General features: G+C 42.1%; 1 protein-coding gene across 3 annotated transcripts in view; it reads right to left on the bottom strand.

The window, feature by feature from the left end:
• MDN1 (midasin AAA ATPase 1) overlaps positions 1–25,771 on the bottom strand; it is a 164,572-nt gene that overhangs the window by 17,030 nt on the left and 121,771 nt on the right. For 2 of the 3 annotated variants that reach the window (XM_034670821.1, XM_034670823.1), the window contains 23 exons: positions 24,969–25,204; positions 24,139–24,234; positions 23,391–23,485; positions 22,949–23,070; positions 22,264–22,410; positions 21,112–21,221; positions 20,429–20,502; positions 19,627–19,819; positions 18,838–18,997; positions 16,772–16,918; positions 16,141–16,267; positions 14,065–14,170; positions 13,178–13,293; positions 11,794–12,279; positions 11,315–11,541; positions 10,573–10,728; positions 10,234–10,403; positions 8,717–8,878; positions 6,441–6,578; positions 4,194–4,335; positions 2,566–2,741; positions 1,840–1,989; positions 1,185–1,329 (listed from right to left, as the gene is read on the bottom strand). In XM_034670821.1, the coding sequence (XP_034526712.1) occupies positions 1,185–1,329; positions 1,840–1,989; positions 2,566–2,741; positions 4,194–4,335; positions 6,441–6,578; positions 8,717–8,878; positions 10,234–10,403; positions 10,573–10,728; positions 11,315–11,541; positions 11,794–12,279; positions 13,178–13,293; positions 14,065–14,170; positions 16,141–16,267; positions 16,772–16,918; positions 18,838–18,997; positions 19,627–19,819; positions 20,429–20,502; positions 21,112–21,221; positions 22,264–22,410; positions 22,949–23,070; positions 23,391–23,485; positions 24,139–24,234; positions 24,969–25,204 (3,681 nt within the window). The remainder of the gene's footprint in view (positions 1–1,184; positions 1,330–1,839; positions 1,990–2,565; positions 2,742–4,193; positions 4,336–6,440; positions 6,579–8,716; positions 8,879–10,233; positions 10,404–10,572; positions 10,729–11,314; positions 11,542–11,793; positions 12,280–13,177; positions 13,294–14,064; positions 14,171–16,140; positions 16,268–16,771; positions 16,919–18,837; positions 18,998–19,626; positions 19,820–20,428; positions 20,503–21,111; positions 21,222–22,263; positions 22,411–22,948; positions 23,071–23,390; positions 23,486–24,138; positions 24,235–24,968; positions 25,205–25,771) is intronic. The other variant, XM_034670822.1, reaches the window with a different exon arrangement.

Genomic DNA, 25,771 nt, shown 5'->3' on the forward strand with positions numbered 1-25,771 from the left:
GAAGTCTGGCCTTCACAGACATTGGGAGATTTTCTTTTAGCTTTCTTAATAAAGCTATATGAAAATGAAAATGAAAAAAAAAAGTAAGCTAGAGATTCAGAGAGTGAAGATTGTTCTTAGATGAGGAAAGCCTCTATCAAATCTTCAACCAAATTATTCCGGTTAAACAGCAAGTTCACAAATCTAAATTACTAAATACTTCAAGCATGAAAATGCATTTTAAAATTATAAGAACCATGTACTCACCTCCTAGATTTAACAGATGTAAATATTTTGCCATATTTATATGAAACTCCAGTCACTTGTTATTAAGAAATAAATGGTTCTGGGTACAACCATATGGATTCTGGATGCCTTTGCCCTTCCTACTTCCTCAGAGGTCACCATAACCTGAAGTAGTGTTTTATTCCTAAGTTTTCCTACACTTGATGTGCCTATTAATAATATATATGGTATTATATTAAACTTTTATGTAAATGGTACCTTCTTTGTAACTTGCTAATTTTGTCCAATATGGTGTTTTAAGAAGTTTTTTTAAATAGCTTATCTAAATATGTAACCGATTCATTATGAAGCAGAGCGAGGCTAGCTCCTATCTGTCTGGTTACCCACCATGACTGGGGACCTTCTATTAATAGGGGCATTTTCTCTACAATGCTGCCAATACCAGATAGCTCTCCCTAGGGAAGTCACTCAAACTGAACAGTGGGTGACAGGCAGATTATTGTCAGGTGCCACGTGACTTCTCTGGATTATTCAATTTCATTCCCAACAATGACTTCATATTGCGAACTAAGCACACAACATAAGCGTAGCAATCAATAACTGAAACAATCATTTCCCTAAGAAAGCTGAAACTAGGCTCCACCAAAGGCCTACATATACCCAGACTGCAGTGTTTACATCAATCCATGAGATGGGGCATCGAGATGGCTGTGGGGAAATGAAGCTTTGTGGAATGAAGCACCACCCAGATACTGTTCACCTGCTGGTTTACTTAAAGCTTATGCTTTCAGGTTTCTCACGTGAGAAACACTACAGAGACAAAGCATACAATTTTCTCAAACTGGAATTGAGCTGACTGGACATGATTTATGACCTGGCCATGGTATAGCATGAAGAAATTGGTTACTGCTCATTTTCAGTGAATTCCAACTGGTCTCTTTAGGCTCTGAAAGACACACCTCCTTCTTCATGGTCTGTGTCCTCACTACCGTTCTTGTCTTCACTGTCTAGATTCAAGTCGTCTGGAAGGTCCAAGGCCTCAGGTTCTGGCAGCTTCTCCTGATTGCCATGGTAAGGGTCTACCTCATTCTCATCATATTCTCTCTTTGGACAATGAAGAGAACAGGAAAAAAGAAAACTTTTTTAAAAAGTAGCATTTGCATATAATTAGCTCTAAGTAGTTACGCTAAAAGAATACAAAGTCTCTTTCTCTAAAATTTCCCCCACACTTTAGGATTTTACTAATGCTTCCAGAATTTTCATGCTGGAATTTCAAACTTCATTTTCTGTGCAGGCTCTCCACTGATAAAAGGTACTGTGTAACTTAATTTCAAAAAGGAAACTAAAGTTTATGAGGAGATACATGGAAAAGAATCACAGAATTAAGCTTCCAAACTCCAGGATGAGCCCAAAAAGCATGAAGACCACCTCACTCATAACCAAAGTATCTGATATTTTATGTCCTGTTGAGAGACTTTGTTACATGTTCTTTCATGAGGCAATGGGAAAACAATTGATGAATAGGAAAAAAATGTCTTGAGACTCCCCAGGAGCTGTGTGGTGTAACAGCCCTGGCCTGGAATCAGGGGTGGATGGGTTTCAAATCCTCATCACCTCATCTATTTGTTCATTAATTTTGTCCTGGCCTTGTCCATCATCAGCAACTTCTGCTTCTTCCTTTTCTTCCTTCTTATCTTGGTTTTTATCTCTGTTTGACTTCCCAGCATCCAAGTTGTCATCTTTGGCAACAAGTCCACAATCTTCCTAAATGCCAAAGGAAGAAAAAACACAAAATCATTACTCTCAATCTAAGAAACTGCTTTCACATAGGTTGATTCTACCTAAAATAGCTCTTAGGCATGTAGAATTTCTGCCCGTTGGGTCAATCCCACGGGCATATCCACCAGACAGGGTGTCCTTCATGACTTGGAAAGAGCAGTCTGGCTTGGCCCAGAAGGCAGCAGTAAGAGCAAGTGCATGAACAGTGGGGTGGGTCACACTGCTGCTGCTGCGGAGTCCCACCCAGCCCTGGACTTCTCCTAAGCAGAGAGCTGGAGAAGTTCATGGTCAACAGCAGAATCTGAGCCATTTGCATGGAGTCTTAACTTCCCACCTATATAACACATGGGATGGCCCAGATTAGACCATTCTTCTGGCTCTGAATACAATCAAGTAAGACAGATCAAAGAGGAAAAAAAGAAAAAAAGAGGTATGAAAGAAAAAAAGAAGAAAAACAAAGACAGAAAAGGAAGAGCAGTAAATGACAGGGAGTGGTAGCTGGTGGGAAGAATGCCTCCTCTCAACCTGGGGACAATAGGATGGGGGGAATCTTTTAATTACCTCATCCATTCCTGGTCCTGTCTCTTCAGTTTTACTGTCTTCTTCCTCCTCATCTTCCTCCTCATCGTCATCACCCCAAAGCCTCTCATCCAGTTTGTCAGCTTCCTCACCATTCAGATCACCCATCTGTTTATCCAGGTCTCCGCCCTCACTGTCTGATTTCCCATCATCCTCTTCTGAAAGGGAAGGCACTGAGTTTAGTGAGGCAAATCCCGAGACTGACTGGTCATGCGTGCAGAAGAGGCATGGACCCCCCACCTGGCAAGTGCCCCACCTGAGATTTATTGCTTGTGTTTACAAAACACTGTACAGGAAGATCTGTCTTTAGATCTGCTGAAGTAGTCCTACTGTGTTTTACAAACTATTTGAAGGAAAAAAGAAGTCTGTAATGTGTGATATTAACAAACAGAAGGGTGGGGGAATAGCTGTCAGGGTGTCTACTTCTGGTGCTGGGGGGAGTATTCATTAGGAGACCAGCAACTTCACTGGGTTTTGGTTTCTCAACTGTGAAATGAGAGAGTTAAACTATAGGATTTCCAAGGTTTTCCTCCCCATCTCCAACATACTATACATTTCTATTTTATCCAACATCTAACATCATGTGTCTAACTCAATCAGAATTTTCTTCAAAACTCTCAGGTTTTTGCTCAAGGTCTACTGTGCCAAAGGTTATATTCTTACGCTGCTTAGTCAAGTGTGTACTTTTCTACTCTAAAGTCAACTTTTGTTTCTGCAAGATCTTTGCTTACAATAAGACATGATATCTCAAACTAAGCTCTGGACAGAAATTTAGGGCAATAAATGAATCATGGAACAAATTTGACAGGTAATGATATGCCATAAGAAATCACATTGTCAAACAATTTGTAATGAAAGGGGAATGTTCATATGTTAAATGAAAAAAGCAGACTACAGTGGCGCATGGATGGCTCAGTCAGTTAAGCGTCCAGTTAACTCTTGATTTCAGCTGAGGTCATATCTCAGGGCTGTGAGATCAAGCCCCGTATCAGGTTATGCACTGGGCATGCAGCTTGCTTAAGACTCTCTCTCTGCCCCTCCCCCATCTTAAAAAAAAAAGGGGAAAAAGAAAAAAAGCAGACTATGAAACTATGTATGGTGTGGGTATGTGTGTGTATGCATGCAATATATGGGAAAAAATAAACTAAAATTTATTAAGTGGTTTGGGTGGTAAGCCTAACGGCTATCTATTTCACTCCTGCTCTCTTGTTCCAAATCACCTATGACAAATGTCTACTATTTTTATAAGTTTTTTTTAAAGAAACTACCCTGACCAATTTACTTTTGAGCTGAGAGTCAAGCTCTATTAGGGATATCTCTCCTTGCTCTTTCAGGCTTCCCTGAAGGGGAACTCACTGCATCTAGCACATGAGGCAGCCAAAGTACCAGTGAGTGTCTCAGTTTACTCAGAAGAATTTCCAGAACTGACTACAGACTTCTGCCTCTGTGAAGATAGTGATGAAACATGCATATGCTGATGTTTTCATTTACAGTTATGCAGAGTAATAAACTTGCCCCAAAAGATGATAATAGGCTCCTTATTGGGAACATGTAATTTCCTAGATAAAATATTTTTTAAAAACAAGAACGAAGTGAAGATAATCGCAAACCTTGTTCTTCAAGTTCTCCATCATGCATTTTCCCATCAAAGTCTTCTGACATCTCAATGGCATTATCCTCGCCTTTAATGTCTGGTTTTGAGTCAGGATCCTCTTTATCCTTTTCTTGACCTTTCTGAAATGTATCTTCTGCCTATATCAAAAAGCATTATAGAAAAAATAAACATTGTAACTTTGCTAATGTTTGTTCAACTCTAAATAGAATATAAATACTTAAATGCCAACATTAATGGTATAAAGTTATCTCTGGGGAGAGAAGAAAGGAGAACAAACAGGGAAAACCACACACAATAATTTCTGGTTTGCTTTAATATGTCTGTAATTTCCAGTTTTACTGCATTGGGATTAGAGAATATAGAATTTTGTTGAAGGTTTCTTCATGTAAATTGTTTTTAAAAATCCATATTTAAAAGAATATGGATTCTTTTAAAAAAAGAATATGAATTCTTAAGAAAAAGAAGGATAAAAAAATTCAATCTTATTATATTGTCCACAGTTTTAATATTTTTATCACTTTGGTCTCTCATAGTAACTGAGTGTAATTTTGTTCACTTTTCCTTAAACTATATATTCCTATATACTCTAGGTAATATATGGGGCAGAAAATTCATGATTGTTCTCTTAATATGGTTGGATTTGAAAAGTGCTTTTTAAAAATACAAGCATAATAAAATACCATTAAAATAATTCTAAGCAAAACAGAAAGAGTAAGTTTCGCACAGCACCACCATCCTCCAAAACTCCCAAAGAAATTAGTATCAGTGACATTCTGGTCCATCTTTCTGTTCATGAATATATCTAGGAGATCTGTAGCAATACCTGTCTCCCAACATCTTTTTATACAAAAAAGGCTCATTGTTTTACAAACTGTTTTTGCAATCTGCTTTTCTTTAAGATTTTTTTAAAGTAATCTCTACAGACAATGTGGGGCTCAAACTCATGACCCCAAGATCAAGAGTTGTATGCTCTACTGACTGAGCCAGCTAGACACCCCTGCTTTTCTTTTTTAAAATTAAAAAATGTCCCATAGATATATTTCCATGTTGATACATATAAATCTATCTCATTCTGTCTAACTTATAGCACTATTCTGCATAGATGGTATCATAATTTAAAGAATTTCCTCCTGATAAATATTTGGATCATTTCACAATTTTCACCGTTACAAATAACGCTACAGGGAACATCCTCGTACAAAAAACACTCCTTCATACACCTATTTCTCTTTGACCCTTATTAGCATTTCTATCAGAAAACATGGAATTCCTAGGTCACAGAATATACACAATTAAAATTTATGAGATACTACCAAATTGTTCTGATAGCTTTTTGCTTTGGATTGCACTTTTCTATTAAGTTTGCAACTTTTTTGCTTTAATTTTTTTCCATGGGAAAAGTACTGTTGATGAAGTTAAATTTGAGAAATACAGAAAAGCCAAATTTTAAAATGTATGTGTATTAACAGAGCTCTACCACATCAACACTAGCGTAACTCTTTTGGCTTTTCTTTCCAGTTTTCCCTTCAAAGGATGAGAAGAAGTCTGAATTGGTTTGCTCCTTTATTTAGCTATAACAGTAGCTTAAATAAAAGTTTATGGTCTGCTTTAGACTTAGAATATTAGGTGCTAAAAAGAAATGCCATTATCTCTTATTTTTTCAAGTCACAGTTGATAAATCTAAATGACTAATAATAGTATGAAAAAAAAAACCACTCCCAAATGAGACAGGCATTTAAAAAAGCAACACAACAATCTTAGCCCAAAGCATCTATTCCAAAAACATTCTTGATTCCAACCAAAAGAGATTATAGATTAAAATTTTTTGACAGGTCTTATAAACATACAATAAAAGTTCTCAATAGTAAACACTGGCATTTAATGCACTTGTTAGTTAAAATAGTCAAATTTTTTTATCCTTAAATGAGCCACTACCAAAATTACTCTAGAAAATCATCAGCAAAGACCTCCCGATTTAAAATAAAAATGTTTTAAATCATTTCCCTCTCAAATTATAGCCATAACTAATGACTGAGCTGAAAGTTCTTTTCTGTAGTCCTTTAGCTTTTTATTTATACCTACTCCCTAAAGCTTTAGTATTCTTAGGGCTCCATGGATCACAGATTGAAAACCATTAACCCAGTAAAAAACATTTGTGTGTAAAACTTAATATTGAAAAGAAATGGAAAAGGGAGTGAGTTTCTGTACACGGCGTGCATGCTTCGGGCATGTGAAAACACACCTGTTCTTCATTTTCTATCTGGTCGCTCACATCTTTCACGCCCTCGCCTTCCCCAATCCCACCTCCCTCATAGTCATGGAACTCAGTTGCTCCCTCTCCTGCTGAATCTTCCATGAATTCTTTGGGCAGGCAAAATCCCTTAAAAATAAAAGAACAAACAATTAGGTACTAAAGCAATAAAAGACAGGAAAATAATTGTTTTAGCTTTTCTCTAGCTCAGTATTTTCAATCTGATAGAAACATATCCAGCAGACCTTTGACATTCTTTTCTTCCTTGCTGATAACAGTTACTATGCAGGTTCAAAGCCTGACATCAGATTTAACATGTCAGGTTTTGACTTCGTCGAGGCCCTCTGCTGTGTAGTAATTTCATTAGGAAAGACAAAAACCTGAATGAATTATACTAGGATAGTATTTAGGAGCAAGTCACTGAGCAAGGGTAGAACCTCTCAGTGTCTAAATCCCAAAGGGATTTATTTACTTCTCAAATTAGTAAGCCTGAGAAGAAAGAGAGGGAGAGAACACTCATAGCCCTGGAGGTACAGCAACTTGAAGCAGATGCCACAGCAGGAGAGTTCCTTTTTACTTCAAAAGCTGAAGAAAATTTGGTGTGATGCACAAGTAAAATGTTAATTTTAAATAAAAAAAAAAATGCCTCCCCTCAACTCTTGAGGTAAAACTGTTACTCCTGGCGTATGTGCCGCATCTGGCATTTTCTGCCAAGGCACCTGGCCAGCATGGGGTCAAGAGTCAAGAACAAGATCAGACAAAGAAACACACATGAAGGGTTAAGAAAACAGTGTTTTGTGTTAGAAAATAGTTCGAAAAGGAAAATCAACTACTAGCATGTGGGACAAAAATGAACAGGAAAACAAGTAGAAGAAAATAGTGGTTCTCAATTAGAAATTTTATCAGACAAGCTGTCGTTATTTGTCAATCTCAGTATGAAAAAGTACTAAAAAAATCAGCTGCCAACTAACAAAGAATTAAGATCCCCAAACCAGTCACTGATTGTAACTTAGTTACCCAGAAACAGCTTTCTGTGGATTAGATGTTGTAATTTCAACCTAGATCTATTACCTTAGCACTGAGTGTAACCTACTTTCAATTTCCTTCAGGACTACTCAGAAAGGATATGAATACAATTTGGTTATGACAGGTCTTCTTAGAATGTTGATGCAAAAATATGTCTTGGTTAACTTACCTAAATTTTCCCATTGAGCTACATGGTTTTAAAATAGGTTTATTTTTTTTAATTTATTTTTAAAGTTTTATTTATTTGAGAGAGAGGGTGAGAGATCACGAGCAGGGGTGGGGGAGGAGAGGGAGAAGCAGACTCCCCACGAAGCAGGGAGCCCAATGCGGGACTTGATCCCAGGACCCTGGGATCAAGACCTGAGCCAAAGGCAGATGCTTAACCGGCTGAGCCACCCAAGGGCCCCTAAAATAGGTTAGGTATGGGCAGAATACCATGATATAGGAGGAGGGGACAGCACCACAGTAGCTACATCTGGAACAGCCAAAGGGCTCCCAACACTTTGCTTATATCACAACCCCCACATCCCACCTCAAAGCACAGGCCAAAGTCATTCTAGAGCCTGTCAGACAAGAACAACAGCACAAGTGGACAAATACGGCTAACCCAAATCTCAGGGTACCCTCACCATACATTGTCCTGCCACTGTCTTTTGCACACAGTGTATCTTCCAAGGAGTGATGGGATATGACACTGGCTCAGTGCCCATTGGATAGAGGGAGCAAATTGGACTAATTCATTTATTACTCAACAAATACAAATGTTTATCCTCTAATCAGAACTAAGAACTCTTGACTATTTACAAGAAGGCTAGACCCCATCTTCAGTTTGAAATTCCTATCTTCCCCAAGTGACTCTCACCTGTATTATACTTAGATCTGGAGAAAATCTTAGAATACTAAGAAAATCAAAACAAAACAAAGCATATATTCAATTAAAAGTAGTTCTTAAAAAATGCTAAGGAGTGTAGGCAGATCTCATTTTACAAAGGAGGAGACAGGCTCAGGACAGCCTCTGGAGTCTAGGGAGTCCATCAGTGGGGGACTTGCAGTTCCAAGACCTTAGTGGAAACAGGCATAGTGAAAGGGTGCTGGACAATGCCCTAAGAAATCCACAGGGAGAGCAAATCACCTCCTGCTATTTGTGAAAGTCCCAAAAACTGCCTGGCAAACCCCACACTAGTGGGTCTGGAGTATTTGGTACTGGCTGCCCCAGTGTGCTCCCCATGAACAGTCCTTACCTCCTGGGCGAGCTCTGTGAAGACCTGGGCAAGCACAGACAGCAGCTTTGCAGTGCTACGGTGAGTCGCCAAAGACATGGTCAGGAAGAAGAGAACGAGGTCTGAGTACCTGGAAAGCATGGGCACCAGACGCACCAGCAAGCAGCAGGACTGGCTGAAGACCTGCGGGGCGAAAAAGCACAAGGCCTGCTCACACTACGTCACGGGGACTGGGTTTCCTCTGGGGTAATACAGATGTTCTGCGACTGTACAGCAACAATCATTGCACAACACTGTGAAGGTACTAAATGCCACTAATGGTTTTATGTATATTCTCTCTTACACACACACACAACACACACACGCACCCCTCCACTCTCTGATATTTCTTCCTTGTTCACACAAACCCTCACAAAGTACACTTTAAATTCTGTCACTTAAGTTTCATTTAGTTAACAGGTTTTTTGTTCTTAAATAAGATGTTTATAAACGAAATCTATTTGGAATAAAAGTTGGCACTTGGAAGCAATGCTACAGACTTACAATGTCCTATGAAGTAAGTTACTTGTCTGGTGTATGGACACAGCAACTGCCCTCTCTGCTGGCTTGTTGTGAAGGGAATGGTGTTTGCAGGGTGTGGCCATTCAGCCTTAGTTGACAGCAGCAACACCCACATTAACATCAAACACCCAGGACCACGTGGTTGGGTATGAAAGAATCCCAAAGATACAGACGTAGTGAAGAGAAGGGTCATATGCACCCTGATGTTCATAGCATCATTGTCCACAATAGCTAAATCGTGGAAGGAACCGAGATGCACTTCAACCGCTGACTGGATTAAGAAGATGTGGTCCATATACACAGTGGAATATTAGCCATCAAAAAGAACGATTTCTCAACATTTGCTGCAACATGGACCACTGGAGGAGATAATGCTAAGTGAAATAAGTCAAGCAGAGAAAGAATTATATGGTTTGACTCATTTATGGAACATAAGAAGTAGGAAGATCGATAGAAGAAAGGAAAGAAGAAAGGGGGTGGTAAACAGAAGGGGAATGAACCATGAGAGACTATGGACTCTGGGAAACAAACTGAGGGCTTCAGAGGGGAGGGGTGTGGGGGAATGGGATAGGCTGGTGATGGGTAGTAAGGAGGGCACGTATTGCATGGTACACTGGGTGTTATATGCAAGTAATGAATCATTGTACTTTACATCAAAAACTAGGGATGTACTGTATGGTGACTAACATAATTAAAAAACATTATTAAAAAAAAAAAAAAGAATCCCAAGATAACAGATACTCTGGATGGCTGGCATTTTTTCATCCATGCATCTTACTACTGTAATCCTTAGCTGCTAGCAAGCCCTAAGCTTTTCAAAGTTTGTCAGTGAGGTTTACATGCATAAAGAAATCAAATTCTTAGTGATTTTTGCTACAAAGGCCTGCTTTGGGACCACCCACACACAGCAAAATGAAACCCAGTCTGCCTTTGCTCGGCCCACTCCAGACAGCAAGAAGCTTACAACCATTGGTTACCGTGTGCTTCGCTGCTATGCCATCCTCGCCATACGATTTCAGCCTCTCCAACAGCTCAGAGACAGCAGAGATTATCTTCTGCACATGCAGAGCGCTCACGTCCGCCCACAGGTCATCCTCTAAGAGTTTTGTTAGATGTCCTGACTGCAGTCTCTCAAAGCCTGCTGCCTCTTTCATTTGCAGAAAAGGAAAACATGATGAATAACACAAAATAAACCCTTTCATCTCCATTCATGCAGTTGTCATTCCTAACATTGGTCCTTGAAAATTTAGCTACAAAAATAAAATTAAAAAATTAAATCAAGTATAAAAACAGTTTTTGCCTGATTTCAGACATACCATCCTCTTCTCGTGGTCCTGTCTGGTCAGTGTTCTCCTCTGTCTTTTTACTGTTTCTTTCTGCTAAGTTCTGGATGGCACAAAGGATGGCCCGGATGGCAGTTTCCACTTGCTCTGAAAAATCTTCCACAAACCCTTCCTCCAACATTTGGTTTCCTAGTAAGTAACATGGTGCAAATCAAACAAAACCTCCAATCATTGGCTTCAGTGCCTCTGGAAACCATTAACAATCCGCACTTGTTATTCTGGCTAACGGCCACCTGTCAAGCACCTACTGTGGACGAGCCACCACATCAAACTGCTGAACACAAAGATGAAGGAGACAGACTCCTCATCTAGATGAACCTACAAGATTTTATCATCTTTTGTTGAAAGTTTCACTGGAAGAATGCCAAAAATATGAAACCAGTTAAGATGGTGTGTATAAACACCAACTCAGCTCGCATATCAGCCCTCAGATTCAGTCTAAGAGAGAACGGTCGCGAACAGCGAGTGAGCCTGTGCTGCCTCCCCACACACGTGCTACAAAGTGACACGATCAGTTCACAGGCAAGGTACTCAAAGAAAGGAGGAAGCAAGAGTTAGGAGCTGTGGGTTTCAACCACACCTGCCTGTCCTAGAACCCTGGACGATACGTCTGGAACAAAACATAAAGTGTCTTTAGGGTAGTCTAGTCTTAAATCTACAGGACATCACTTCTACACTGGGCTTTGACCCCCTCGTCGAATGACCGAGTTCTTACCGCCTTGGCTGCCTAAAGCAAGCAGATGTGTCTTCCAGGCAGTAAACTCATCCGTGGCTTTATTGATTTCTCCTCTTAAATATTCCAGGCTCTGAACTAATGCCATTTGTTGGTCTGTTTGTTCAACCTTCCTCCCTGGAATAATGAACAAGGACTCCAGGCCTTGCAAATGAACCGACATCTGGGACAGGCAACTCAGCCCAGAAGAGCAAACTTCAAAATCCTTCCTGCAACAGAAATGCCACAATGTTGAGAGGAAGGGGCTACACCCTCCCTCCAACCACTAAAATGTAAGCAGGGGAAAATCTGTATCTCAAGATTTACAGCTAGACATATGCCACAAAGCACCATGAAGGTCCACAGAAAAACAGAGAACTGAAGTAAAATCCCTTTCATCCCAATCCTTTCTTATCACATTACTAAACTCTAAGCAAGCACCCGAGCATGCAGAGGAACAGTAAAGACATAAACACACTCACCAAGAATGAAAGAGAGTCTCACAAGACTGCTGCCTGATTTTGTCAACGTCAGCTTTCACTGTTTTAATGGTTTTCAGCATCTCTGTTAATCTCGTAGTTGACTGTTGCCAAAGCTGGTCCTGTTTCCGCATCCGGCAGCCAGAGGGCAGCTGATTTCGAGGTACTGGGGATGGGTAACTCAGTTCTGATGGGATGAGGTCCTGTGCTGCTCCGGAAAGCCACCCCTTACTGAGCTCTGGTCCCTCTGGGTAAGCGGCAGGAGGCTGACCCTGTGCCTGGGCCTCCCCTTGGCCGGAAGTTGGCCCTGCATGGGGGCAGCACTGGAGGAACCAGGAGAGCTGCTCAAGCAAGACCTGGCTCTGCATGGCCAGGTGCTGCAGCCGCTCTGTCCACTGCTGCACACCATCCTGAGGGGGGAAGGCCACGGGGTAGACCAGTGGGCCAGTCAGCCTGCCGTGAATCTCCTGCACACAGCCGAGGAGGTTCCTGTGCCGAGAAATCCACGGTGAAAACACAGGGCGCCTTAAACTGCGTCACCATGGTTTTTCAAACACTAACTTATCTCTGAACCAAGGGGCTTTTTCACATAATCAAGAAGGGAGGATCACCCAGATAAGAAGTCTGTTGAAATGCCTTTTAAAATACTTAAATACATCTTTCTGAAGACTGAAAGAAGTGTCTTTAGTCTTTCACAAGTGTCAAAACTCACTGCTTATCAACTACCCCCTTACAGCTTTTTCACACCCAACATAGTCACACCACTGCAGTGATTTCAACCATTATTAAAAAAAAAAATCTTGAACTGTAGTATACTTTGTTAGATAAATCCCTACGAGCAGAGCAGAAAACAGCTGTAGCCAAAGTGATTACAGCCTGGAAATACTACCTCTCGGTCAACAATCCATTCAACAAACTGATGACAGCTTTCCTAACTGTCCTCATCTTTCCAATATTTATTTCCACTGAGAGGCATCCATGTATGACACTCAGGAAATTGCAACTCTGTAATCCAAAAAGCCTAATGAATGGAAGCAGTCTCAAATAGGATCTGTGCCCACAGACAGATACTCCAATACCATAAACACAATCCTGTCACGCAGCCTGAGGGACTGTCAACCACAAACCCCCTCTATCCAGACCCAGGTGTACTTCAGCCACTGCAACTTCTGTCTAATTCGGCCCTGGACTCATTCTCCAGGGCCCATTCTACGAGGAGGTGCAGTCAGAACCACGGGGCAGAAGCGTATCACCAAAAGCAAGAGGCAGAGCCAAGAGAAACTCCATCTGCATCTTTGGGCCTCAAATTCCATTTCATAATTGAGAGCCGACCCACACGATTCTTCCTAATTCATGCCACAGACCCAACTAACTAGCTGGCGGGTACCTGAGGAAGATCCACTGCTCAGTCAGCGTGGTCAGGGAGCGCCGCTGTCGGATAAGCATCTTCATCAAATGTGCCGAGAACCCTCTGCATCGCTCAACGTTGCTCACGCCCATCTCCTGACAGGGGAAGAAGCAAGCAAGCATGCCAAGGGGGTTGCTGGCAAACACCACCACCCACGCAGGTGTCACAGGAAAGCCCGTTCATCCAATACTCTCTGGGAAAGTGCCCCTTGCTTAGATACGATTGGGGTATACACTGCAGTCTAAAAGCAACACATTCATCTTTTTGAGCAGTGCTCCTCAAATTATGCTTCCACAGATCATTGATGTTCCATGAACAGGAACTACGTTTAGGGGCTCCTGGGTGGCTCAGCTGGTTGGTCATCTGCTTTCAGCTCAGGTCGTGATCCCAGGGTCCTAGGATCGAGTTCCACATTGGGTTCCTTGCTCAGCGGGGAGCCTGTTTCTCCCTCTGCCTGCTGCTCCCTGTTTGTGCATACGCTCTCAAATAAATACTTAAGTAAATAAAATCTTTAAAAAAAGAAAAAAAAGGAACTAGGTTTAACATCAAAATTAGTGGTCTTTTCTTATTCACAAAGGGAAAAAGACCTGAAGATGGCATTCTCAACTTGAAGCTTTTCTTACATAACTTTTCTTATGCATCTGGTCTTGTTGGCAAATGTAGCAACAGAATTTATGATAAAATGCTCTCTGATTAAACACAAAATTACATTGATTTATATTGTAAGTTCAACAATATTCTGCAAAAAGCTCAGTCACTTTCAGTAATGGGCTCTGATCACTTGACAAGACCGGAGAACGCTGCCCTGAAGGAAGAGAACAGGAGCTTTCCCTGGGCCCCTACAATTCAGAGGTTCTATCACCTACCTTGGCAGGAGCTGCTAAGGCTGCACTAAGCCTGGCGTGCCGTGCAAGAGAGCGAAAGAAGTATTTCTGGCATCCATCCCATGACAACGAGATTTCTGTAAGCAGCCTGGAAAAGAATTCAACATGATTTTCTTTTTTTTTTTTTTTTTAAAGATTTTATTTATTTATTTGACAGAGAGAGAGACAGCCAGTGAGAGACGGAACACAGGCAGGTGGAGTGGGAGAGGAAGAAGCAGGCTCCCAGCGGAGAAGCCTGATGTGGGGCTTGATCCCAGGACTCTGGGATCACTCCCTGAGCCGAAGGCAGATGTTTAATAGACTGAGCCACCCAGGCGCCCCCAACATGATTTACTTAATTGAAACCACTATTTCCTACCCCAGATCCTGAAGATTCAGAGATTGGTATTATTTAGTCACAACCAAAAGTCCAGAGTGTGAATAGATTTATTTCTGTGAGGTCTCATTCAGTCAGGCACTCATCAATCCTTTATGCAAAGGATGTATTATGTACTTAGCACTGGAAGTACAGTGGGGAAATAAATTATGATGACAATATAGTTTCCTTAATGAAATCTTTATAACTATCTTAGGAATGGGAGCTAAGGGTCATAAATCCTGATGCCTACAGTGGCCAGGCAGATAATATAAATGAGTAAAAACAGCCAAGCACAAAATAACACATGCCAATGACAGCTGACCTCAATGTGGAAGAAGCAAAAGGGATTGCTGAAGATCGTAGTGATCTGGAGAGCATGTGACCTGTCAAAAGCAGGGAGCTACAGTTTAACTTTTGACTGCATGGGAAAATAAACCCACTTGGCCAAATCCTCCTGAAAAACTGAAATCCAGAATATTTAGGTAAAATTTCTACTTTTGGGGTGCCTCCTAGCTCAGAAGAGCATGCAACTCTTGACCTCAAGGTTGTGAGTCTGAGCACCACATTGGGGATAGAGATTACGTAAATAAAACTTAAAAAAAAATTTCTACTTTTTACAATGTTGTGTTGAATTAAAATTTAAAGCACTGAGAGGACCACTGAGCAAACAAAATACAAATGTATGCATACCCAGCTTGTGCCAATCATCATTTATAACCACCTCTGCCACAGGTATGAACATAGAAATAGCTCTGTCTCAAAATTTATAGGTTCTCAAATTCAAGAATATATTAGAAATTATAAAGAACTTTTGTATAGGGAACAGTTACAAATGTAGCCACTCTCTCAGATTTTCACCTGTGAATTCAAATCAAGTGAGGAGACCTCAGTAAAATCAAAGGACCAGGGGGGATGCCTGGGTGGCTCAGTCAGTTAAGTGTGTGCCTTCGGCTCAGGTCATGATCCCAGGGTCCTGGAATTGAGTCCCACATTGGGCTCTCTGTTCAATGAGGAGTCTGCTTCTCCCTCTACCCTTCCCCCCTGCTTGTGATCTCTCACTCTCTCTGTCTCAAATAATAAAATCTTAAAAAAAAAAAGAAAGAAAAGAAAATCAAAGGACCAAAAAAACAATGGGAGAGGTGAATACAAGGAGGAAAGGAAAAGATACTTTAAAAAAAGGGAGGGGCACCTGGGTGGCTCAGGTCATGATCTCAGGGTCCTGGGATCAAGTCCCGCATCGGGCTCTCTGCTCAGCGGGGAGTCTGCTTCACCCTCTCATTCTCCCTCTCTCTCCCTCTCAAATAAATAAATAAAATATTTTTCTTTCTTTCTTTTTTTTTTTTTTTAAAGGTGGGGGGGTGCTGGCTGGCTCAGTTGGTAGAGCATGCAACTCTTGATCTCAGGGTCATGAATTCAAGCCCAATGTTGGGTGTGGGGCCAACGTGGAGGGAGGGAGGGAGGGAGGAAAGAAGAAAGGAAGGAAAGAAAGGAAAGGAAAGGGAAAGCAAGAAAGACGAGAGGAAAAGGAAAATCAAAAAAAATTATCTCTTACTGAATGCTCCCGACATGCCAGATCCCAAGCCAGGCACTTTTCTAAATGTTACCTGTACAGCAACACTAGAGGGATTCTATCTCCCTTTTGGCAAATAAGGACATATAGGCTTAAATGACTTGTTCTATTTATAATTTAAAAAACAAACCCAGAATCAGCCTCCTGAGTGTTGCTGACTATAGACAATGCACTCCGGATTTCTAACGGGTGAAGATGAAGCATCTCTTGAGGGTTTTTTGAACGGGCCCAGGCAAGACCTTTGCGATATGACAAACCTAGGAAATAAATAGCATGTGTTTAAGAAACTCAGAAGAGGATGAATGTGCCAGGCCCCACCCTCCATTCCATCGCCACTGCTCCTCAAAATAAAGTCCTGGGATCAGCCCCGGGAGCTTGTTAGAAAGCAGGCTGTGCGGCCCTGCCCTGCACCTACTGAAACAGAACCACTGCACTCACGAGGTTCCACTAGAGTTTGAGAAATGTTGCTCACTAAGCGATGTTGAAAGGGTGGGTGCTGTACAACATATGGTGATGAAAATAAAGCAGTTTCTGAGAAACCTCATTACAAAACTGTGAAAATATTTGGGAATCACAAATGGTTCATCAGAGGAACTTCCTATGTGACTGAACTCTCAGAATGGCATTTCAGAACCTGGCCTACCACCTTCTGTTTCCCACCATCTCAAATGTCTCTAGAAATTTCCCCCAAATCACTCACGCTGTTTTCTCCCCTAAGAGCTGGTCATCATTCTGCATCAGGTTTCAAGCAAGAACCTTACCAGTTTTTGCAAGGTGTTGAAAGAGGTCTGCTAAAGCTCGCTGCTTCCGCAGGAGAATGTGCTTGGCTTCTGACCGCTGCTTCTCCTTCTCTGCGGAGGGCTCCACCTTTAAGCTCTGTAGCTCGCTCACACAGGAAATGACTTCGCCTGAGGAGAAAACGAGGCAATACTGAAATCTCAAGGGCTTAGACACGTGTTAAAACTGATACTCAAGGGGCGCCTGGGTGGCACAGCGGTTAAGCGTCTGCCTTCGGCTCAGGGCATGATCCCGGCATTATGGGATCGAGCCCCACATCAGGCTCCTCCACTATGAGCCTGCTTCTTCCTCTCCCACTCCCCCTGCTTGTGTTCCCTCTCTCGCTGGCTGCCTCTATCTCTGTCGAATAAATAAATAAAACCTTTAAAAAAAAAAAAGAAAATAAAAACTCATGGATTACATCTGTCTCAAAAACAAACAACCCAAATAAAAGTAGTCATTCTTTTTTTTAATTTAGGGGTTTATAATCAATCAGACAGAAAGCACTTGGTGAGCACTGTGTGCAGCAATTTCTACTAAGAATTTAAATCATCTGAGATAAATTTCCCATATATATGATGCATACTGAGGTCCTATCCTGTACCTCGTTGGTAGATGTTCCCATACTCTGTACAACTCCAGAAGCGCCGATTTCTAGCTGCTTGGAGATGCTCAAAGAGGTCTAGTCACTTTCTAAAGTCTATTCAGCTAAAGAATGGACCTGAAGAGAGGACACGAACCCTGGCCAAAACAACTCTGAAGCCCAAGTTTTTTCTCCAGCATCACACTGTCTTGCTGAGTACTCACAGGTACCTATAACATGAGGCTACTGCCTGCCTACCACAGGCAGTGTTATGGACTATGCCCCGCAAAAGTCATGTTACAGTAGTCCTAACCCCCAGTGCTTCAGAATGTGACTGTTTTTGGAGACAAGGCCTTTAAAGAGGTAATTAAAGTAAGAGGAGGCCAGGTGGGTGGGCCCTAATCCAACCTGACTGATGTCCTTAATGGAAGAGTAGAACACAAAAGACCATGTGAAGACACAGAAGGAAAACAGACATCTACCAGCCAAGGAGAGAGGCCTCAGAAGAAACCTACAAATACTTCGATTTTGTATGTTTAACCTCAGAACTGCGCGAAAATTAATTTCTCTTGTTTAAGCCACCCAATGTGTAATACTTGCTGCGGTAGCCCTAGCAAATCAACAAGGGCAGTCTAGCCTTCCACAAAAGAGCAAGCATACTGCATACCATTACACAAACATTGCAGGAGGTTAGAGAGTTCTTTGCATCGTGGAGAGGGTGCCTTTTCCAGAGGAAGTACATGGAACCTCCTATCTACCCTGATCATCAGGCTCTGGCGGGCAACGTCATCTTGTGAACAGATATTACTACGCTAGTATTCTAACAAGTTTTAAAAATAAAGAGTCCCTGAGATCAGACTGTAGCCTCACTGAAGAAGGACCAGTCTCACTCTGATACCACACTCACTGGGGGTGAACAGGGGTGGGGACAGTGGTGAAAGGCTGCCAAGACCTCTATCCATTAAGTTCTGGAATTCCTTCCCCAGCCATTTCTGTTATACCACAGAGTAAATCTTGGCTCTCAGCTTCCCTGTGCAAGGACGGCCAGGGAGATGAAACTGCTATGCCTCTCCACAGGGAAGGCAGAAGAAGAAAACTGTGGATGAATCTTCTCCTTTAACTCAAGGGAGACATTTTGAAAGGCAGGGATAGTTTACAGATTCTGGGAAATCCATCTCTCCAACCAACGAGAGCTGATATAGACGAGGCTATGGTAGAAAATGGCATAATATAACATTAGTTTACATGAGAGGAAGACAAGATGAAAATTAAGATAGCTTGTGTGGTCTCAGCTGGCTCCTGCATCTGGGCTCCATTAGTTTTTAGGCCATTTGTTTATTCAAGTCACTGCTCAACATATTCAAGAGATCAAAAAAGGGCATATGTAACAAATTCCCACCCTCTTGGGGCACTGGGGAAAACACAGAGAGCAAACCCCGCCCTCTGCCCCTGGCTGCCGGCACCCACCGGTGAAGTGGTCAAGGCCCTCCACTAGGTGAGGCAGGCGGCTTTCCTTCATCAGTGTCAGGCACATCTTCCTCATTCGTTTCATGAGCTTCGGCAAGCGACGCAGCAGCTCCCCCTCCGAGGGGAAAGGAGCACCCTGACAGTGTTCTGGAATCACAGCCTGTGAGAGAGCACAAATAAGACGTGGGTGCTAAGTTTATTTGATTATACTCATCAGCTCACTGTTTTCTGTCATGCTGATCAAAACTTTTGATTTGCTATTGATGACAACATGGGAGTTTCAGGGATTCGTCCCTGTGGCCAGCATCCCAGAGCTCCTTACACCTAAGGATATGATGTGGGAAGACACATCCTGTAACAAACCTGCTCACCCAAGGTCTCCATGACTGTTACATTTTCTGGAATTTCGCAAGCCAACTCTTAACTGTTGGTGCTTGAAACTGGCCATGATGAGAGAAATAATACCACGGTCATCAGCAAGCACTACAATCAACACATCACTGCACACACTCACTCCCTGTGCAGCAGTTTCATCATGGAGCCCAAAGGCAGCTTCAGTGGCATAGTCCTCAACTGATGCTTTGAATCTCCTGTCACAGGTAGATGCAATCTTCACAGGTAAGCACAATACTTATTTCTCATAGGTGACATTAAACTTTCAGCACCGGGATTGATGCTTTTTGCCTTAAGGCATTCCCTTGCCTAGTTCCAGGGACACTCCTTACAGAGAAAGCACAGATCTCCCCTGACTGGCAAAAGAATAAGCAAACACCACCTCCCAAGGTATACCTGTGCAGCTGCCGGCCGGGCTAGCAGGGTCTCCTTCAGTGCCTTGTTCAGACTCTGAATGGGGGATGCCTCACTGGTGGCTGCTGGCCACGACAAAAAATCAGGCTGTTCCTCCTTGTCACTCTCCACCAAGGATGACCGGCAAGGTTCACTCAGAACAGCTTCAAATTTCTTCATGAATTTAAAGAGAGTCCTGGCCCCACGGAATGACAGATGAGGAGGGAAAAATGGGTGGAAAAGCGAGGATATGTAAAAATGGCATAATGCATACACACGTAACTTAATAACCTATACCTTTTGTATACATGAACTCCTTAGGTACTCATAACCATCATGTTTGTTTTTAAGGAAAAGTAGGGCAGGTTTTGTCATCTTCCTTTTCTAGAAGAAAAAACTCAAGCCAGGAATGTGGGATCACTTCACTCAAGGTAAAACAGCTAGTAGGAGACAGAAGACTCAACCCTTCTATAGTGCTTAGCCTGCTTTGTCTCAAAGCATAACAATTCCTTTTGCATGTAGACTTTGCTTTGGGTGGTAGGGATGCTGTTGAAAAGCCACACCAAAACAATCTAATGCTTCATAATAAGTTCAAGACAACACTAAGTCAGGCCACATTAACAATGTAGTCTTGCTACCTAGCATACAAAAGTTCTGAGATTTGATCACCTACAATTTTTTCTTTTAAGTAGGGCTTGAACTCATGACCCTGAGATCAAGACCTGAGCTGAGACCAAGAGTTGGACACTTAACCGACTGGGCCACCAAGATAACCATCACCCCCAATTTTTAAAAAACAAATTACCTGTGAGTCTTTTCCACAGATTGTTTAATGGACCAGAAGCTGACATCATTCCACTTGGATATTTTAACAAATTCCTGTAAGATACAAGAAGATCCAGGAATGGCTTTATAAAGCTGGTATCATTCTGTTTCTTTCTAAATCATCTGTTTGCTAAAGACCAGAGCCCACTCCAACCCAAATACCATACTGTGTACCAGTAAATAAGTAAAACAAGTTTAAAAAAGGAACCACGTATTTCCCACAAAGCAATAAAAAAAAGAGTGCTGCCATAATCAACAGATCACCTGATATGTATTCCATTTGTTGGTTCCACACCGAGACTTATCAAAAGACAGGGTCCTCCTTTCCCCCAGGGCACCTCGATGACACTCAACACTAAATAGCACCCCCCTGAGGTGGAAAATCAGCCTGGGCAAGAGCAGGGGACGGCGCACTAACAGACGTATGTGGCAATTCTCTTTAGGAGCCTTTGACAAGGGCCATTCCACTAACCCCTCACACACTTGGACAGGTGGGTAATGGAGGCAATGCCACAATCTTGCCATTCTACCTGGCAGCTGCAATGCTCTCCTCCATGCCCCAGAGCCCCCTGCCTCATAGTTAAATGGATAAAAGAACAGAACTAAAAACAATTTGCTGATTTTGTGTCTCCCAAGAGTCATCATGACAGTTGCTCATCTTACTTTAAGTTCTTTTTCAAGGGGGGAACGAAGTTCCACAATTTTGGCTTGGACCCGGTCAAAGAATTGCTTGTAATAATGGTACAGATTCCACAGAACGCTGCAAAGTGCATCTGGAAGAAATGAAAAGGAAACAAAAATACCACACCTGCCGCATGTGCTACCTGCTAACTCCGGGCTCCACATTTTAGTGCTGCTCCTTCCTCCTCACCTTGAGGCCCTGAGATGACAGCACAACATTTCATAGGCAGATTATTTAACAGCTCACTGGGGAGCCTGAGTTCCCAGAGAGGCAGGCAGGCTGTCAACACTACCCCATTTTGTCATTTCATTTCAGCTTGTACTGAATTTTGCTGCACTTTTGTTCTTAAAGACAGTGTATTCAGATGTTCCACTAAACACAATTTCAAACCCTTTCTCAGAATCTTACTTTAAGTAAGCAGAAACTGAGCCTGTTTTAAAAGACGGCGTATTAAGAGCCTCACCCTGACTGCTCATTCACATACAATCGTGTGGTCAGGAACAGTAACTGACAGTGTTTTATGTGCAGTTACTTGATACAGAGCAGAGCTCTCACTAGATGAAAGAACCTAACTATGGTCTGGACCAAGCAAAAGCGTAACAGGACATCTAACACTGTCTAGACAGAAAGATCTGCAGCCTCAACATACCTATTTCTAAGATCTGCATTTGGCAATTTACATCTGGCAGAGTCCACTAGTCAGGGCTTCATTTAGAACCAATTTATATTTTAATGTTGTTCTCTGTATCTAATGTGCATCACTTCAAAGTAAAAGATGATTAAAAGTGTCTCATTTAAAACCTGGTATGCAGGGGCACCTGGGCGGCTGTCAGTTAAGCATCTGACTCTCGGTTTCAGCTCAGGTCATGGTCTCATCGGTTGTGGGGTAGAGCCCCACACAACACCTTGCACTCAGTGTGGAGTCTGCTTGAGATTCTCTGCCTCTGCCCCCTCCCCCGCATGCTCTCACTCTCTCTCAAATAAATAAAATATTTCTAAATAAGTAAGTAAATAAATAAAACCTGGTATGCAACAAGATACCTCTTATGGAGAATTCAAAGCCTAACCCATTTAAACAATGCAGTGTACAAGTAAACACACACACACACACACACACACCCCTCCCTCCTTACCCTTTCCTTCAACTTGAGGCATCAACAAGACATGACAATGGAAAACCAGTAACATCTGAAGTCGTACGTGGAATTCTCCCAGTGAGGATCCTTCAATAAATGCTTGTAACGTGCTGACCAGCAACATCAGCGTCATCTGTTTGTCATCTTTAGAGATTCAAAGGGGAAAACACATGTACCTGCAACCATCACTCCATATTCATGACATGCACGTGATCTACTATAGGGTACGCTAAGGGATGGCAGGTAAGTAGAGACCACAAAGTGAAGCTTTGAAGCAAGGACCACAGGTAAATTCCAAGCTGATATAAAAACAACACCTGCACTCAGGATATGTGTTAAATGCACTCACAGTAAATTATGAAACTGAATTATAAGGTGTTTGTTTTAAGCATGAAATGAAAACACTTTTAATTCAAGCATGTCAACTAGTACCTAAGAAGAGAAATCTTCATTTTGACTATTCTTGGATACAGAGAATAAGGAAACCTTATCTTATGACCAGCTTTCTAGAAGTTGGACAAGTCACTTACAACTCTGAGGAATACCATCAAGTCAAACGACATAGCCCATGTAAAAGCAACATTGCCAGAAGACATGGGAACAGGTAAACCCCACACTCTGCAGCACTCTACAATTAGCCTGCAACATCTAACTATGCAGGGAATTTATGGACAGGTGTTACCTTCCTGCTCCTCTGTTTGTTCCTGCATGTGCTTCTCAAGCATCTGGTAGATGGAGAACCAGTGCTTGGTGGATTTCTCAGTATGGCGCTTCATGGTATTATCCAAACTCATTGACCAGCAGCTGAAATGTGAGAGAAGAGGCCAAGCAGGCATTTAAGGAAACCCATGTGAAAGATCTGAAACCACTGAAGCAGAAGCTAAACATTCACTATTCTCTCCTCCCAAGTGGAGATAGAGAAGATACCTAGTTTGCTGCCTTGGGGAGGTATGCCGTTGTCTGCTCTCTACTGATATCATTTTGATGCCCTGCTTTTAATTCTGTGATTAATAACTGAAAAGCATATTCTCGGTCTTACTACGTGAACTCCGCAGAAACAAACTATCAAATGTCCCTACAGCGTAAGTTCGGGAGGGGATGGGAAGTGACAGAGTATCACTTACTTCAGTTCCAGTTTACGCCAACGAATGATCATCTGACTGACCAAATCGAGATGTTTCCGCAGAGACAGAGCTCGACTGGCATTCTCCTCCCAATCCTAAAAAGCAAAGATAAGATTTACTATGGCCATTATTCAATCCCTTAATCACCTCCCACCCTCAGGAATATCTTGGACTTTTTGTCCTTGAATGAAGACCACTGGGCCCCTAAATAACTTTTATGCCAATTTACCAATGAGTTTACATCCAATGCATCAAGCTTCAAGTTGTTTCCAGTCCCCTGACAGAACTTCAGCAGAGCCAAGTTTAGGCAAAAAGCAAAGGATTTAGGGAGCTGAATCTGAATTGCTATTGTTAGACATGTGACCCCCCTCCAAAATGCAGAGCCCAAATGTGACAATCAGAGAAGAACCAGATACTTCCGAGGCTGTGAGAGGACCAAGGGGGATGACATGCACAGGCATGGGGCTAGTCTGATAGCCCACCAGGAAGCTTGCGTCGAAGGAGCCCTCAGTACCAGTGGACGCTGCATCCCCCCCTTGAGAACAGGGGAGGCAGGTCCCTCACATGTCCCACAAGGCAATGGCTTCACCTGTAATGATCTGACCCCATGCCAGAAAAACCAAGGAAGCTTAACCCTCTCTCCAACCCAAACTATAGCTTTCTGTCCCTCTAACAATAACTCTGCCACAAGATAATCTTTTTTCAATTGACTAGAAACTAAAATGAAGAAGAGAGAGAATTATCTTACCTGTGCCTTTGCCAGAAGGATCTCTAAGCCATTCAGGAACTTTGAGATGGGACTGGAAAGTGGAAAACTACGAATTCTATTCATTACAACCAGCAGCTACAGTAAGTAAGTAAGTAAGTGAGTAAATAAATAAATAAATAAATAAATAAATAAATAATCTCAGCATCTCTGTGGGAATATCAATCATGCAAAGTCACAGGGTACTGAGGAGAGACCCGATGAAAGTTTTATGCAAAGTCCCTGCTTCACAAGCACCTGTGAAAGCCATGGAGGAAACTTCTAGGACTGTGGACCTAAGATAAACACTTTATCTGCATTACTCTAGAAAAAACAGGGAGTTTGAGAAGATCATTGTTTTTTTAGTAATCTCTACAGCCAGTGTGGGTTTTAAACTCACAACCTAGAGATCAAGAGTCACATGCTCTTCCGACTGAGCCAGCTAGGTGCCCCAAGATAGTCTCTTAATCACTCTCCATTTTAAGAATTATTACAAAATTGGCTGAAGACTACAAGTGAGGTCTGAGTTAAAACTGCCAATCTTGAAAAAGCAAGGCCTTTGCTAATATACATAGGTATCTGAAAAAAGAGAGCAATACAGCAGCATTTTAACATGTGGACAGCAAACAGTGACCAACAAATAAAATTAGTAGAAGCCCAAACATCATTTACACAACAGCAGTACAAACTGGTATGTCCATCCTGCAGTGAGTAGTGTCCCACTGAAGTGGGGTTCTGAGAACCTTCGTTAATACACTGAAATGTGCACATGAATGCCTCTGGAGATGGCAGAGACCATGTCCTCAGGGCTCCCTCCTCACAGGCTGCCCTACCTGTTCAAGGGCCGGGTGTTCCGGCCAGTCCTGCAGCAGCTGACTAACAGCCTCTGAGAAACCTTGAAGCACAGGTTGACAATGCCTTGCTTCTGGGACATTGGGGTGCTGGTAGAAGTCATAGGGCCCATCAGGCTTCACCATCAGATCTGAGACTGCTTCCCCAAAGAGAGTGTTATGGGAGAGGGTGCAGGCCAAAAGTTGGCTGCCCAAGAGTTGGTCATTCAGCTCAGCTCCTAGGAAGTTAACAACATCACAGTAGTCAATAAACTCAGTAGGTTGAGCTATACAGAGATGACAAAAACATGCTCAGAAATAATGAACTACTGGAACTAATGAAGATATTTCAATTCCATTCATGCCCAAAGCAACATGGGCCTAGAGGACTAGGACCCTAATATCAAAGGGATACCACCAAATCTGACAAGCTTCTCGGATATACGGAGGAACTCAGATACTTAGCTGTTATCAAGAAACTACAGAGTTTGGTTTGATGGATTTAATTTCCTGGTTTTGGGGGCTGTCTTGGTAGGCAGAAAGGAAATTTAAAGCCTCCTTCCCAATAGCAAGGAATAACTCATGAGATCATACAGGAAACTGAATCAAATGATACTCTGTAAGATTAATTTCTGAGTTCCCAGGTTGCTCCCAGGAATAAGTGATTTGAAAAGCACCGAAAGTATTAGAGGCAAATTAGAAATAACACTGAGGAAGAAAACCATTTAAACTAAGTCCATATCCTTATCCTTTAATCCCTGCACCCCAAAGTATTCAAATGATAAAAATCCAATACTGCAGAATTC

The sequence above is a fragment of the Ailuropoda melanoleuca genome, chromosome 10 (assembly GCF_002007445.2).
Source record: "Ailuropoda melanoleuca isolate Jingjing chromosome 10, ASM200744v2, whole genome shotgun sequence".
NCBI classification, from domain to species: Eukaryota; Metazoa; Chordata; class Mammalia; order Carnivora; family Ursidae; genus Ailuropoda; species Ailuropoda melanoleuca.